Below are 16,245 nucleotides of genomic sequence, written 5' to 3' on the forward strand. Positions count from 1 at the left end.
ATTCTTTATCAATTTTAGGATTTTGAGTGTTTCCTCTGTAGGAGCCCTCTGTACCAGGAGCGATGGTCGGCTGAGGCTGCTGGGGTCTGTCTTGTGAGCTCCTGGTGGAGGTTGGTGCTTGGGCCTCATCTCTCCCCTGGGCCCCTCTTTGCTCCTGGTGTAGACGACTGTTCTGGTGGTGCTTTCTCAACGGGTTCACCTTTTATATATTTTACCATTTGTGTGAGTGTGTGTGTAGACAGACTAATAATAAGATCAAGGATTACTCAAACATACGTGAATGAAACAAAACACAACTGAAGGTATGTTTTTATGAGGAGGTAACAGCATTCTAACATATCTTAACGCTCACAAGAGTTAATTTTGTGTAATATAAGACCTTTAAGTGTCACGACGTAGTTTTTTTTTAACCTAAAGAGGCTGCTGGAAGAGTTTCTAAGAATAGTCATCCCCTGTTGACATTGTGTGAAATAACACTGTCCCCGGTCGGTGTATTAGATGTGTAAATGTGCAGTTTTCCATTTGAGACGACAGGGGCACTGATCCTGGGTCTGCGCTCTGCACCCACGGGTCCTCGCGCTCCCCCGTGCGTCTGTCTGCGCCGTGGTCACCATAGCAACGATCAACAACGCGTGAGTATCTGTGCGCAGAGCTCGCGCCTTCTGTGGAATAAACAAATACGAGCCCATCGTTTTCTTTCGTGAATTATTTTTCTAAGAAGATGACGGACATGTTGTGCAGGTGGCTGAACGAAGAACTGCGACTGTCTCAAGTTGTTGGTAAGTTTTAAGTAAAGTGTGTTTAGTCGAGGTGTTGGTGGTGAACTGTTTTAGCTAGCATTCAGGGAAATTTACAGGCCAGCGATATTTACTGGTGAACCGTTTTTTTTTTTTTTTTTTTTTTTTTTTTTTTTTGTGGTTGGTAATAATAAATTTGTGAAACGATTGCAATTTATGTCTCTCTTTGCTGTTGGTTGGTATCAAGTTGGTCAAAAATAGGGACACCTAGGACATTTTTTTTGTATAAAACTGTGACAAATCACGGGTTTTGGATAAATCTGCTGGGACAGAGGACACAGGACTCAAAACTGGGACTGTCCTGGGTAAATAGGGACGTCTGGTCACCCTAATGTAGTTAGCTAACGTCATGTGAAAGAGATAGTGGGGGCTGCTTTAAAAATCTGAGTCTTTAATTTTTGTTATTGTTTAAGATTTCACCTTTTGCTAAGGCATAAAAAATATTATTAACTATTAGCCTATTCATTAGCCATAACGTTAGTAGTAATAACTATTTAACAATAGTTTTAATGTCAGCTCCTTCAACTGCTGAGTCACACAAATGGTGAATATTGAACATCTCTCAATTCACTAAAAACTACTGTCCTTACACTGTTTAGTACTTTTTTTTTTTGGCTCTGCCCCTCTTAAACTGTTTGCACTACTTATGCTGCATTTTGATCTTGATTCATTGTTAGAAAAGCCTATTACATGTTTGTGTGTTTTTACAGAGCCAAAAACCTTTGCTAAGGCTTTTTCCAGTGGCTATCTATTTGGTGAAATCTTATATAAATACCAGCTGCAAAGTGATTTCCACATGTTCATGAAAAAAGAGTAAGTTCTGTTGTCTTTCAAGATTGTGTTAAATTTATCCCTTTGCGTATTTAATCTTATATTACATTTTGTTCCAGGAGATCAATATCAATGTTAAACAACTTTACTCGACTCGAACCATCTCTCCATTTGCTGGGAATTTCATTCAGTACAACCACTGCCCAAGAACTGATGCAGGAAAAGCATGGGGTGGCTGCACACCTCGTACAACAGCTTTATATTTCCCTGGAAAGAAAGAAGAAAGCAGACAGTAGTGGAGCAGACATAAAAGGTGTGCAATCTGCTGCTGCTGCCAGTCTGCTCAGAAAAGAGCATGACATCCACCATAATGTAAGAAAACAATACGCTGTAAGGTTAAAATTGTTGTAATGACTTAAAATGAGGATGAAAAATGTCAAATATTGTTAAAACTGTATGAAATACTTCTTTTACCATCATGAAATACAGGTTAACCTTCAAAAAATTTCAAAACCTTATGAAGATAAATTCCACCAGATGGGCAGATCTATTGTGGGCACTGATGTTAAGCAAAAGAAGGTGCTAGTAAGGCAAGAGGAAAAGTCAAAGAGGAATTATGACCCGGTAATGCCATATCAGTGACTTTTTAAATCAGTACAATGTTATTTATTTTGTGTCTATGTTCTAGTTCCAGATTTCCATTGTTCAAGCACCAAAACCTCCACAGTTATCACTTAATCTAAGGAAGCAACAGCAATGGCAAAAGAAACTAGCACAGGTCTGTCTCTCATGTGGGCACATGTAATAAGTAGTAACGTTTCCACAAATTATTTATTTATTCTTATTTTAAACTCATTGTTCTCTCTGCAGGATGTTCAGAATGAAATCGCTCAGTTTGAAAACAACAGAGTAAAACTGCCTTCTTCTTTAAGGTTAGGTATTACCTTTGAGCTATGTACTCCTTCAACTCAAAATTTAAAAAAAAAATGTATTGTTTGAATTATTGAACATTTTTGTGTGTTGGTAACTTACAGGCATCCAGATGAGTGTAGTTTGTTTACTGAGGGCCCAAGAGTTGTGTCTAAACCAGTGCCAAACAGTGTGTACATACAGCAAATCAAACAGAGACTTAAAGAAGATGCACATGATCGCGAGAAAAGGGACAAAAGGCTTGACAGATTCCTTATGGAGCAAACAAAAGTACGGGAAGCGGAGCAGGTAATGATTTAAATACAATATGCATTTCTTAAACCAAACCAGTATACTGTATTTTTTAATCAATGCAATTGTACAGAATACAAAACATGAAGAGTATCTGCTGAAGCGGTTTACACGTCCAACAAAGCAGGAGCAGCGCCTTGTAGCACAACTTCACCAAATCAGAAAGCAGAAGGAGGTCATCACCAATAACCGTTTATTCAGAGAGGAGCAAATCCTGCAGAGGAAAGAGAAGGACTTCCAGGAAGCACTGAAGAGGGAGGCGGTGAGATAGACTGACAATGAAGACCAATACTCCTCTCTGTTTCAATCTGTCTCATATCTGTCAAAATGTTATTGATGTGAAGGTGAACAGTAGAGAATGCATACAAACCAGAAAAGATGTTATAATATATCAGTCGTAGCTAAGGTGAGACAGAAATGGCTCACACATAGATTCAGTGTTAACTCCTGTGTAAGGTCCAGACTGTGGTATTGTTGGTGAAATCTCAGTTTCACCAACAACAAAAAAAAAAGCACTTTATTATTTATTCTGTGATTTGTAAAATAAATAACTTATTTTCAATCTTTCATCTTCTTTTCTCTATATACCTTATTACTGAACATATCAAATATGTAATCTCTCATTAAAATCTGTGCTAGGTATTAGATGGACAGGAAAAGATGGCCCGTGCAGAAGAGATCAAAGGGGACCTTGACTTTTGTAAAAGACTGGCTGCTGATCGAGATCAGATCATGTACCAGAAGCATTCAGAGAGCTGCAAGGAAATAGTGGAACAGATAGTGGATTTGGCCACGAAGGTTGGAGAGTACCATCTCCTTTATGGGAAGTATGTAACAGTATACAGTATTATCAAATGTAATTATAATCTCTATTTCACTCTTGGGTCTATATTTTCCCCTTGCAAGGAAATTTAAATTGGGGAATGATTATGAGTGCCCTGCCTGGGTGTTATCAGTTAACTGGCTATTTTTACTTGGATAGTGATACTTGAACTTTTGGCTATATAATATAAATTCTATAAAAATTGTTTTCTGAAGCCAAACTTCAAAACTGGGATTTAAATGTGCTGTTTTGGCTTTTTTCATCATTTTTGGCTTTTTTCATCATTCTTGGCACACGTTCAGTCCAGTCCCGGGGAAACAAATAAAAGAATGGAAGGAAGTGCTGTTCAGTGGCCTGCCTCTGTATGAGCCTTCAAATGTGGGCGAGAGCTCTGACAACACAGATCCTGTAGAGCTAAAGAAGCACAACATACTCAACAACCTGGACTATGATGAATATATTGTGAGTTATGCATGATTGCAGTGGACTTTTACTGTGCCTTCATTACAATATGAGACAAGAGCCAAGAATGTTTTTGCTTATAAACAGTTTTGTTAGAACATGACAGGTGCATGGGTATGGCCTGAAGAAGCAGGGGAGATAAAGTTACCTCCGACCAATAACCACATTCTGGGACATGTGGTCGCACGACTTAGGAACCTGGTCCATACACCATGTGAAAAACCAGCTGAAGCCCCTTTCCCATATTTCAGCCTCAAGGCCTGTGTTTTGGGCAAGTTGTGCTCTGGAAAAACCTTCTGCCTGGCTAAGATTGCACAGGGTATGAACGATAAACAATAACACACTTTACAACTTGTGTATTAAAACTAAGCACTCCTCTTGTTTACAATGTCTTTTTTTCATCAGCTCATGGCTTCTATGTACTATCAGTCCAAGAACTGATTAGCAAAGCATTAAATGAATACAAAACTAGTGAGACGGTATGTAAAACAGAATAGACATAATTAAATGCAGTTGGCTAAAACATATTTGATTTTCTTAATGTACTACACAACAACCAAACTTACAACCAACTATTTCTGTTACAGGTCACAGAGCAAGACCTGCTGAACAGTGAGAAAGAGCCCACAAGAGATAGTAAGAATAAGCACCATTACCTTAACGACAAAAATCTTGAGGTAACTTTCATAAACTGGACATTATAATTGAAATACATCTTTTGTGTGTTTCTTTTTACTAGGTGAGGAATTGCCACAAGATATAAGCAGTATCAAGGTGTATATTTTAGTTCATATTCACAACTATTCATAAGTAAATCCTGCTTGACACTATAAAAGATTATATAGAATGTGTTTTGTTTCTGTACCAGCTTTCCACACTGGCTATGCTTGGACGAGAAGCAGAAAAAGCAATGATGGAAGGAAATAGTTTGCCCTTTGAGTTGCTGGTAAAGATCATAATAGCAGCCATACAGTAAGTATTTTCTTTTTATTATTTTCATTGTCTTTTTAAATGCACAGAATAGTATGTCATTTCTACTATAAACAAATTTCTCTTTATGGTTACCAGGAATATTCCAGCTAATTCAGGTTGGATTTTGGATGGCTTTCCTCTAAATATGGATCAGGCACGTTTCCTAGAGAAGGCTCTTGGTGGGAATGTAGAGAGAGAGGACTGTGCCGTTATAGACAGTCAGATGAACCTTGCTGTAGATCCAGACCCTCCTAAAACCCCCCCACCTCGGCCCCCGGCTCTTGACCTGGCTCTGTTCCTAGATGTCTCCGATGACTGTGCTGTCAGCCGTGCAGTCAACCGAGCATGTGTGTACAGTTTAAAATTAACACATTTTTAGTATTTTTAGCATAATATGGAGAAGTATGAAAGTCACATTGTCAGTTTTTAGAGTTATGATTATTGTGAAAAGAAACAATTTTAAGGCTATTCCTTATTAATTAAAAAAAAAATAAAATCCATGTTATCTTCATTCAGATATTGTAACTCACAATGTTTGTTTACCAACTTCTTACTTCTTACTACTTTATTTTATTAATTATGATTTTGTATTAAACAAGTAATGTTGAGAACCATTGGAGGACTTAAACTTAATTTATTAATGTACTTAATCTTTTTTTTTTTTTTTTTTTTAACAGTTTTTATTTATTTATTAATTTCAAAATGCATAAACCTTTTTCTCTGGCTCAGATGTGGCTGCTACAGACTCTACACCTGATTACTTATACATGGCACAGATCCCACACAGGTAGCAATCAAAAAAAATATATATATATATATTTTTTTTTCCCCTTCACATAACTTATGTGTATATATCTTTTTAACTCAAGGATTACGGATTTTAAAGAAACTTGGCCAAGCCTTGAAAACTGGTTTGGGACAAAACAAAAGATTTTGATTCGTGTTGATGCAAATGTTGATGAAGAGGAGCTTTTTAATCAAGTAGAGTCCGTTCTTCTGCAGGTGAAAAGACCTCATCCAGAAGGTAACTTTTGTTTGTTTGTTGTTTTTTTTTAACATCCCTGCATGCGTAGGTTCATAGCTTTTGATTGTATTGGTAACTATCCACATGACCTATGCGTTATATACACATAATTCTACATATTTTGCCATTTCCTTTCTATTTAGGCATTTTGCTTTTTATCCACCATATTTTTCCAATCTGTTATAAATGGTTTTTCACAGTTGCTGCCACTCTTCCTGTTGATGTTGTGGTGTCAGATGGAGGAACAGACTCAAAGGGCTTGTCTAAAACACCTTCTCTGGACCAATCCTCAAATCAGGAATTAATAGTGAATCTGAAACCTGAAACTACAGAGTCCAGTATGAGTCTCAGTACAGAAAAGGAAGAAAATTGGAATATTCAGATGAGCACAGACAACTTAGAAGGTATGCAAGATTTTGGCTACAATTTGTAGCCAAAATCTTTTTGAATTGTGATTATTATCATTTGTAGCCTACAAATGATAATAATCACAATTCATCAAATGTGTTACTGCAAAACTATGTTAATTAGATCTAATTATACATCTATCTAAGCAACATTTTGACTTAAATACAAAAGAAAGAGAAAGAGAGATACTTTATTAATCTGTCATTTACATGGTCTCCATGGATACAGGAAAAACAAACTGCTCATTTCAAAAAATCCAACAGTCCCTTACTCATGTCCTTTGAACTGCACTTCTTAGCTTGTTAAAATCCCATGATGTGATGTTAAAAATTGAGGTCAAAAAGTAAAAAAAAAAACAATCTGCTCGCTCTGGGAGCCAGGCAGTCAGAAAAGTAGCCAACCACTCTTTTGTTATAGCTCAGATATATACCCAGCAAATTCAAGAGTGTTAATTCAACTCGTATATTGTTAATTTTAACACTTTTACCATGTCATATAGGGTCTACAATAACTTCATACACTTTCCAAAGTGTAGAAGGCTCAACACTGGTAAAGTGATGTAACCACACTAATTGAATTTGACACTGATTAAGATTTTATTTTTTTTACACTAGTGTATAGTGAAAAACTAATAACTCTATTAGAGCCCGACCGATATATCGGCCGGATGATATTATCAGCCGATATGGGCACCTGGGGGCATATCGGCTATCGGCCAATATGGCTGCTGATAGGGGCCAATATTTCACATGGTCATGTTATACCTTGTTATAAATCTTAAACGCTCTACATTATGTTAATTTAATCCAATTTACAGACAGATAAATGTCCTAATATGTGGCTCCGCATCAGTATTAATCTGCGGTGTAATTTGTCTGTGTGCGTCCATACTGTCCCTGAACACACCCCCAGAGTGACGTCACTCACGTGTGTTTGTTTACACCCGCAGACATAGATCCAAACACTGTGATTATATTCTTTTTACGGACAATCAGTTTGATTCTGGATTAAAAGGACATTTATTAGTACAGACTTGTGATGTGAGGAGTTGTGTGAGCGGTGAGTGTTGGAAATGTGTCAAATTTGAAGCTAGTTTTGGTTATTTGTTTATTGGTTAGTTGCTCCCGCACATAAACAGGCTGTTTTCTATTGGCCTATTGTAAATTGACTACATTGGCCGTATATTTGTTACCGGAGCTGCATTGATATGTAAATGAGCTGTGAATAGAGGTGTGAATTTTGACATGTAAGCATATAATTAATTACCGCGGCATGCAGCATTTATGGCTAAAGGCTAATAGCGGTAGCTTACTTTCTTTACTAGCTAGTAGCGATGGGTCGGTCGCGAACGCGAACGAAACGGCTCTTAGAGTCGGCTCTCTGAAGCGAACGACAAGAGCCTGCTCCTTATTGGGAGGCGAGTTTTCTCTTTCTCTCGCCCTCTCTCTTTCTCTCACTTTTTTTCTCTTCACATTGTGTGCAGACTAGTGGTAGTTTGACAGGGGCAACGGCTGAAAATGAAACTTCCAGAAATCTGCGTGTGCATAGGATAGAAAAAAACATGCATATTTGGCTGTAGTTCATCATAAAATAAATAAACCAGGAATAATCTTGGGCTTGAGAGAGGGAGAGAGATAGAGACCGAGTCCCGACACTCAGTCCTGGTTCAGTTTTGGTGTAGTCCTGCTTTAGACCTGCTTTAGTCCTTGGTTAGTCCTGCTTGCAACAAAACTATCTAAAGAGCCGCTTGGGAGCCGAAAGAGCCTAGCCAAAAAGAACTGGAATACCCATCACTAGTGTCTAGAATGTGATGCAAAAATGCCATTAGGTCGACCTACTGTCTGTAAATATGAAGCAAAGAGGCAGAATAACAATAAATGTTGCCTAAATAAACCCAATTTAAATCCACTAGAGCCAAATCTAAGTTTTTTAAACAATTCAAGATTTACAGTGAATTTTTACATCACTAAATATATCGGTGATTATATCGGCTATCGGCAGCTCCAACTCCCATTTTATCGGTTTCATATCGGCCACAACAAAATCCATATCGGTCGGGCCCTAAACTCTATATTGTTTTGTTTTAACACTTAATGAAGTAGAAATAGTGTAAAGTGTTCTTCATGTTACACTATTCAATAGTAACTCTTTCTTCTCTAAATACAGTGTAAAAGCTGTGGTCATTCTAGTTCATAATCCCTTTTACAAATGTAAAATAATGAAAACCACAACAAAATCTGATTTCAATTTAACAATGCACATCATACAATCAACACAATTTAAACAAGTCATACGACACAATAATATTTTTGCAAAATTCAACTGACAGCCAGAAATCTCTGTGCCCTCAACAGTTGGTCACAATGATTGTAATTTATTTGATTAAAGTTGATTTTTAAATGCAAGAAGTTTTGAATGGAACTGAGGCATGCTCATCTCCAAAAATGAGAGGAGCATGTCTGACTGTTTGAAAGAAGATCTTCTCTCCATTATATAAACATAATAATGTTCACAATAGAGGCAGTCCTGCTAATTATGAAATATTAATATTGCAGAAACTTTTTACCTCAAGAGTCAGTCTTTCACTCTTGGGGTTTCTTTTGACACATCCAACGTCCATGTTGTAGACAGTTCTTTGAATACAGATGTAAAGTTTGTGAGAGTCTGAGGACCAAGTGCCTCCAAATGCTCACCAAATTCATGTGCAATATATTGTGCAATATTTGTATGGAACAATTTAACAATTTTGCTAATTATTTATCATTGTATGAGTTTTACTCATCCCTACACTTGTGTGGGTAATTTTAAATCTAGATCATCTTAATTTATGTTTATTACTGTTGCCATTTTTCAATTTGTCAATTAACGTGTAAATATTCTTTAACAGAATCCTCTAAAATGGCCTCACTCACCAATGAAAGCAGCTCACAGTTTTTTGATAAACCACTACCACCAGTAAGACAATACTTGCAAACATTTTTAATGCTGAATTTGTTTTTTTTCAAACCTCTGCTTTTGGGGTATCTTAAATAACAGGGAATTCCAGAGCCTCTCTACCTTCATTGGAAGAAAGTGTGTGAAATGTACGTGAACAACATAAAGGCGGTTTTACAAGAGCTTCGCCTAGAAAGAATAATGATAAACCAGCACTTTTTCAACATCAAGTAAGCTCTGATCTTGTTCAAATCTATTTTTCATTTGGTAAATATGTAGTCTCTGCTTCTTTGTTGAGACTTATTACTTTATTGTCTTTGCAGAGAAGAGTATAAACATTATTTGGGTCGACCAGACTTAAGACAGGAAGTAGTTTCTCAGTGGCAAAAGGATTTCAACAGTGTGGCTGACGACATGAGAAGCGATGAGGAGACAAAAGCAGAGCTGCACCTCAGGCTTCATGTACCAGCATTTAAAACAGTGACATATCTTATGTATTTCTTACTTTAATTATTCACTTTTGTCTGTTTATTTTTAGGAACTTTGTGAACATTTGAGGAACATGTGTGAAAAACGTAAAGAAGAAAATGAACAGGAAAGGGCTGCTATAATGGGGGATGGATGGTTGTCAGATCACACCGCTCTGCTGGTCAATTACCACTCCATACTTATGCAGGTTCACATATTGTTTTAGCACAACATAATTATATTCATTTTGTTTATATCATTATCATTATTTTTTATTTTTAATCTATGTTATTTTAGGTGGAGTTGGACCGGTTTCAGGACACATTTTGTCTTCTTAAAACATATTATTTGAGTGTAACTAACAATCCACTGGCGGAGCTGCCATCAAATCTAACCACAATTTCTCTACTGGACATTCCAAGCATACAAGCTTTGGAGACACAGTCCCAACATGGTGAACATGACCAGGTATGATATCACATGCAAAAACAATACTTTTTAAGGCCATTAGTACTTATTTTAGATTTTAAAATGAGATGCATATATGTTTAATTGTTTGGGGGTTTTTTTTGTATTTAAGCCCCAAAAGAAACTTCTAGATGATTATGAAGATGCAGTCACAGCTGTTAATAGTCTGGTAAGTACTAGAAGAAAAGAGATTGTTTGTTGATTGTTTGAAGAGATTGTGTGCTATAGAAAACTTTCTTTGCGTTGTAGTTGCCAGCAGCAGCCCACCAGAGGGAGGTAGAGACAAAGCCGACTGACAAAGCACAGGAGAAGCCTCCAGGTGTGGACAAAAGCAGCAAAAAAGCTCAGTCTGCGAAGAAAAAGAAAGGTATAAAAGGTTTAACTGGTACAAATTTTGAGACCTCCATATATTATGAGTGAGTTCAACTGAAAAAAACTGGTTTTGGACCACTTGTTTTTGTATGAGCAGTGTACAAAAAAAATTATATTTAAGTAAATGTAAATTATTTCAACATCAATCTGTCTCTTTTTTAATTTGTAAGGTGATCCATCTCCACCTCCAGCATCAAGCCCTGAACCTCCTGAAGTCAAACCCACAGAATATGCAGCAGCACTGACTCATGAGGGTATGAACTCTCACACATTTATGTTCTTACTATTTAAAAGGAGATTCCTGAGTTAATGTTTGGTTTGATATTATTTTTGTTCATATTTTCTCCAGAGGAAACTGCAAAGGTACGGTTTGCCCAGGTGAAAAGTCATGGATTAAACTTGGTAAATTTTATTCAACAGAGCGCAGGAGAGGCTTTCAGCTGTATGGAAAAGTGGCTGAATGACAATTTTCAGAATGAAATAAAGAGGTTTTTGTCATAAATATTACAACATTTTAAAAAATATTGTTGTTGGTTAAGCAGAATGACTCAGTAACATTTACATGTACTTTAGCATTGAGCAGCTCGCAGAAGTGGTGCGTCATCACATAGAATCTGGAGCTAAACTGCTGAATGAGCTGGTTTTGGTGAGTTAAATCTAAATTAAGAATCCAGTCAAAACATTTTTATTAAACATGCTTTTCTTTGTTTCTGTTTCTTTGACAGGATTGTACTCATTTCTGTATTAACGGCGACTACCAAATGGTGGCTTTGCCATCTCCTCCTTCTCGTCCTCCATCTTTTGAAAAACCTTCACAGAGCACCCTGTCTATCATTCAGCTAGAATCTCTTTGCCAACAGTTCAGACATGTAGCTCCTAGTGGTAGGTACTACCACTACCTACTATTCTGTTCTATTCTTTATGTTATAATGTATCCTTTTATGTTCTAGGACTCCTGTCCAGTTTGGAATTTCTGACTTTTCTTAAAGATGTAATGTCTGCACACAAGGGAAGAAACACCCTGCCAGAAACCTGGGTCACAATGACTGAAACACAGGTAATGTAAAAGTATTTAGTAAAATTTACCTAACCAAATGTGCGATAAAGTAGTACTACACATTGCACATTGTCATCATAGATATTTGAGCACGTCAGTATTAAAAATGTAAACACACAATAATTGTGTAATGTGTTGGAAATTAGAAACAGAACGTTTCATGATTTGAGCAGTATGTTCATTTTACAAGCAAATACTGACATACTTTCTTTGCCCAGCTGGTGGAGATAGTGGCTTCTCTTAAAGATAAACATGACCTTGTGGATTGGCGGAGGTTTATGCTCGGCTGTGCCCTCCCATGGCCGTCGCCGTCGGTAACACAGCTGCTGGACGCCTTGAGAGAGTTTAAAGCAGCAGATACTAAAAACAAAGGATATATTAGTGAGCGACAGTTTCTACAGGTTGGTATTTTCTAATCAAGTAGTGCAAGAAACAGTTACCACACTAACCTCTTCTGATACATGAAATATTCTTAATGAAAATATGACATGTTCAAAAAATGTAATACTTTCTTTTCATTTTAATTTTACACTTTGTTTTTCTAATTATCAGACCCAGATGTGGTTTCGTAAAGAGACTGTTATGGAGACACCAGACGACCTTTCTAAGCCACTACCTTATAATCGCTTCTCTAACCTATTTCAGGTATGCTATTAATAACTACAATTTCACAAACTTTCTGTCTTATCAAAGTATCTTTTGAATTATTATGTGACTATGGGGGCTATTTTAACTATAATGTACAATTGGTTAAGTTTATTTACCATGAAGATTCTGTCTCAGAGACAACTGAACAGTCAACACTATACATGCATTTGAACTTAATGAGTAGAGAGAATAGGAAGAATTATGCCACAATTAGACAATGTTATACCAAGGGATAATTAAAGTGTATATATGCGTTCTGTGAGACAATGTTAAACTTAAATGCATGCATAAATAAAGAATACATTATCTAAATTCTCTTACATTTTACAGTTCTTCTTCCGGATGTTTGCGGACCACTCCTCCAGTCCACCGCGTCTCAACTACACTTCCATGCTCCTGTATTTTTCTGCTGATCCAAACCCCAAACAGGGCTTCGTCAGAGCGCTCAGTGTGGTCATAGGACAGCATCTCAAACAGTCATCAACAACACAGCTTGTCAAGGTACAAAATATATCAGCTGACTATCAAAGGTATAATTTAATAGAGGGCTTCTGATTGGTCTTTGACTCTACACTGTACACTGTAGTACTGTAATTGATACTTTGCAATGGTATTTTTCTACACGTATTACTATCACGGAATGTATCTGCTGTTACGATGTTACCATAAGCAAACACTGCCAAAAATGTTTTAAGGTAGTCTGAGAACAAAATGGATTTAATTCAACATTTCAACATTTTCAGTTTGTGGTTAAAACGAGCACTGCAAAAAAGCTTGACCAAAATTTAAGACATGAACACTTAAATCTATGAGAAAATGAAATTAAAATAAACTACCTCTAGCCTAGAATTAAGCAGTCTCAGAACTAGTAAGTAGATAATAAAACTGAAAACAAGATGAAAAAACTGATATAAGTTTTAAAATCTTGGCCAGGTCAGAGAAATTTGCAGTGAGCATTCATGGTCCTGTTTAGGAGTTTGATTTTCAACAAAAAAAGGTGAGAGTGACTAAAACTAGCTTGTGACTGTAATGTTATGGGAGGGGCATAGCACAAATCAGCTTACCTATTGCAGTATTGTGATTTATTTTCACCAGTATTTTTTCCACACTCTATACTTATATAAGTCTCTTAAGTGACAAAGCTTGACCTGTTTGATTAATGTGAGTCTGATTTTCTTCTGTTTCAGTCAATGCCCAGTTTAGATGAAGTTCCAGAGTTCAGCCCCATAGACCTGGATGTAGATTACAGCCTCTCTGAAAATCACTCATCAAACACTTTATTGGGAAACCAGAAAGTGTCTATATCTGCTCTTCTCACAGTCATGGGCCACAGCAGCATCATCACAGACAGCCAGACTGAGTATGCAAAGGTATAGCAATACTTCCGTACTTAAATACTTCATAATAACACAGGTTCTAAAGCAAAGATAGTCATATGGACCAGGTTTTAAAGTAGCCTGATTCATCAGCCGGTTTCACTGAAACCATCTGACCTTGCAGCATTAGGATTCGTTCGCTCGACAGTAGGCAGGTACTTTTTTAATTTAACCAGTCGCTGCTATTTGGTCGTGACGTATGTAATGCACCGCTAACGGGGCTAACTGATATATTAAGCTTTTCCCAAATCCCATAGGAAGAAGGACAATAACATCTTTCCCCTTGATAAAATTCACCAAACATTCTCTTTGTTCCGTCTTTAAATCTTTGAATGTATGGCTTCGTCCATCTCGACCGCTTTGTTTACTGTTGTACGGTACCACAAAAGGGACTCAGACAGGCGCTTGAGTTTGATGTCACGGCTTCACAGCTCTTCGCTGATTGGCCGGTGCGTGATCTACAACTTCGGGGTTCTTGCAAGCTGTATATTTCGATTCCTGACCTAGTCGCTAGAGGGAAATGAAACTGAGCGGAACACAAAACCCACTTTTTTGCAACTAAACTCTGTGTATGTGGTGTTTGAATAACATTGTCTACTGTTCCTAGTTATTTTTTGACAATTTTAGTGGAAACAAGGTATATTTGTAGCTTTCTGGAAAAAAAAAGTTTTTAAACAATGAACAGGTTGGTAATAAATAATAGTTGCAAACATCTTCAAAGCTGAAAATGCTCTGTTCCACGTTTTCAAGTTCACAACTACCTTTTATCTTTTGTTCAGTCATTGCTTGTGAATGAGACATTACATCAATTTATAAAAACAAAAAACACAATTTATTCAAATTTATTTGCAGTTTGTCAGTGTGTATGAAGAACTGGGGTACGGGGCGGAAGAGTCGATCCCCTTCTCTGTCCTCTCCACACATTCACTCATACAACACCTCATGGAGACATCGACACAGCACCAGCTCGTGGTAAGTATTCACAATATGTTTAGTTTTAGCCATATCCATATTTATAATGTTTTAACAAGTGTCCTCTTTGTTTTCCCACCGTCCCTTCTCTTTCAAACCTTTTTTGTTCAACTTTTAGAACATTTACCAGTTGCTGAACAATGGCGGAGATTGCTACATGTCAAAATAAAAATCCATATATTTTTTTAAAACTAAATTGAATGTCTTCCGAGATACTGTATACAAAGAAACATCAAATAAACTTCCCTATGACTGTATCCCCGATTGAATTAATTAATAAGAGGTGTTGCCAACTAGTTTTGAGTGTGGATTCTTTGATAAAATTATGTAACAACCTCAATATAATTAAAATGACCACAGTAACAATTTGTGCTATAGATTCGACCTCCATGATCGACGCTGGTTTTGGCGGATACACTCCAGTAGTTTTTCTGACTGACTTGCTTTTCTAATGACCCCTCTGACACTGAGGCACTGGTCACCGCCACAAAGAGGGCATTGTCCAGGATAACCTACATGTCAAGCCTGACTTGCCAGCAACGGCCAGCCAAAGAACTTATAACCCCATCGGAGCCTTTGAGATGTCTGCCAAACACGCCACTCTGATACTGATAACGAAAAAGTAATTAACAAATGAAAAGTTTATTTGCAAAAAACAGAAAAGCGTCATAATCGGAAGCTAGTTGTTTACTTATTTAGTCATATTTTCAAAAGCCAAATCTATTTCACTGTTAACAAAATATTATTCTGTTCATTCTTGTTTAAATCTACTATAGACTGTCATTGCTAATAACTCCAGAACACAGTAACAAAAAGGCAATTTTTAAAAACAGGAGATATCTGTTTTTGCTATTCATTAATATTCTTGAACATATAATTCTTATGTGTGTATCTGTGGGTTTCAGAGTGATGAAAAATTATGATCATTGCCATAGGAACTGGTGAATTAAAACAAAATGCTATGTCTTTTGAATGGTGAAAAGCCAATTACAGAAAGCTGAGACCCATGATTAAAGGAAGATATACATATTTTTTATATTTTATTTCCTGGTGTAAGATGACATAAGGTGAGAAGTAGGTGACTAATTGTTTTAATTTTTTTAAGTTACTGCTACGAACACATTAACTAACCCAAAACATTTTCTTTAAACTAACCCATAACCATTTTCATAACCTTAAACTAAATCTTGTTCCTAAACCTCATAAGACCTTTACCTTAACATTACCTTAACCATAACCAAACTTCTAAATCCTGGTCGAGCAGCAGACAGTCCCTCCGGAGCTCCATCCAGCATTAAACGTAAAACCTAAAGTTGAAGACTAACAAATGTACAAAGTGAAGATAATTCTGAGCTTAAGGTTAGGTTAGAAAAATATATCAAATAAAAAAAACAAAACAATAGAAACCAGCCACAAAAAAATCTTGATTTTTGTTCATTAATGTGTTATGGATTTCCGTTGTTCTTTGAAGC

The 16,245-nt window shown here is 36.7% G+C and overlaps 1 protein-coding gene across 1 annotated transcript; it reads left to right on the plus strand.

Annotated features, from left to right (window-relative positions):
• The first annotated feature begins 721 nt into the window (after positions 1–721).
• LOC110172117 (sperm flagellar protein 2) lies at positions 722–15,016 on the plus strand. Its single transcript, XM_055161947.1, has 37 exons — positions 722–779; positions 1,508–1,610; positions 1,688–1,940; positions 2,058–2,192; positions 2,257–2,346; positions 2,439–2,500; positions 2,603–2,786; positions 2,863–3,051; positions 3,429–3,616; positions 3,915–4,074; positions 4,171–4,393; positions 4,480–4,553; positions 4,662–4,710; positions 4,814–4,848; positions 4,943–5,046; positions 5,143–5,393; positions 5,776–5,833; positions 5,916–6,070; positions 6,271–6,474; positions 9,366–9,433; positions 9,515–9,642; positions 9,736–9,874; positions 9,951–10,088; positions 10,178–10,348; positions 10,461–10,517; positions 10,598–10,715; positions 10,891–10,974; positions 11,070–11,208; positions 11,294–11,366; positions 11,446–11,602; positions 11,671–11,777; positions 11,996–12,178; positions 12,330–12,422; positions 12,756–12,926; positions 13,613–13,795; positions 14,654–14,773; positions 14,892–15,016. The coding sequence occupies exons 1-37, from the start codon at positions 722–724 to the stop codon at positions 14,940–14,942; spliced, it is 4,755 nt and encodes a 1,584-aa protein (XP_055017922.1). The 3' UTR covers positions 14,943–15,016.
• Positions 15,017–16,245: the final 1,229 nt, after the last annotated feature.

Source organism: Boleophthalmus pectinirostris, unplaced genomic scaffold (genome assembly GCF_026225935.1).
Source record: "Boleophthalmus pectinirostris isolate CB_2022bp ecotype Guang Dong unplaced genomic scaffold, ASM2622593v1 HiC_scaffold_4, whole genome shotgun sequence".
Taxonomy (NCBI): Eukaryota; Metazoa; Chordata; class Actinopteri; order Gobiiformes; family Gobiidae; genus Boleophthalmus; species Boleophthalmus pectinirostris.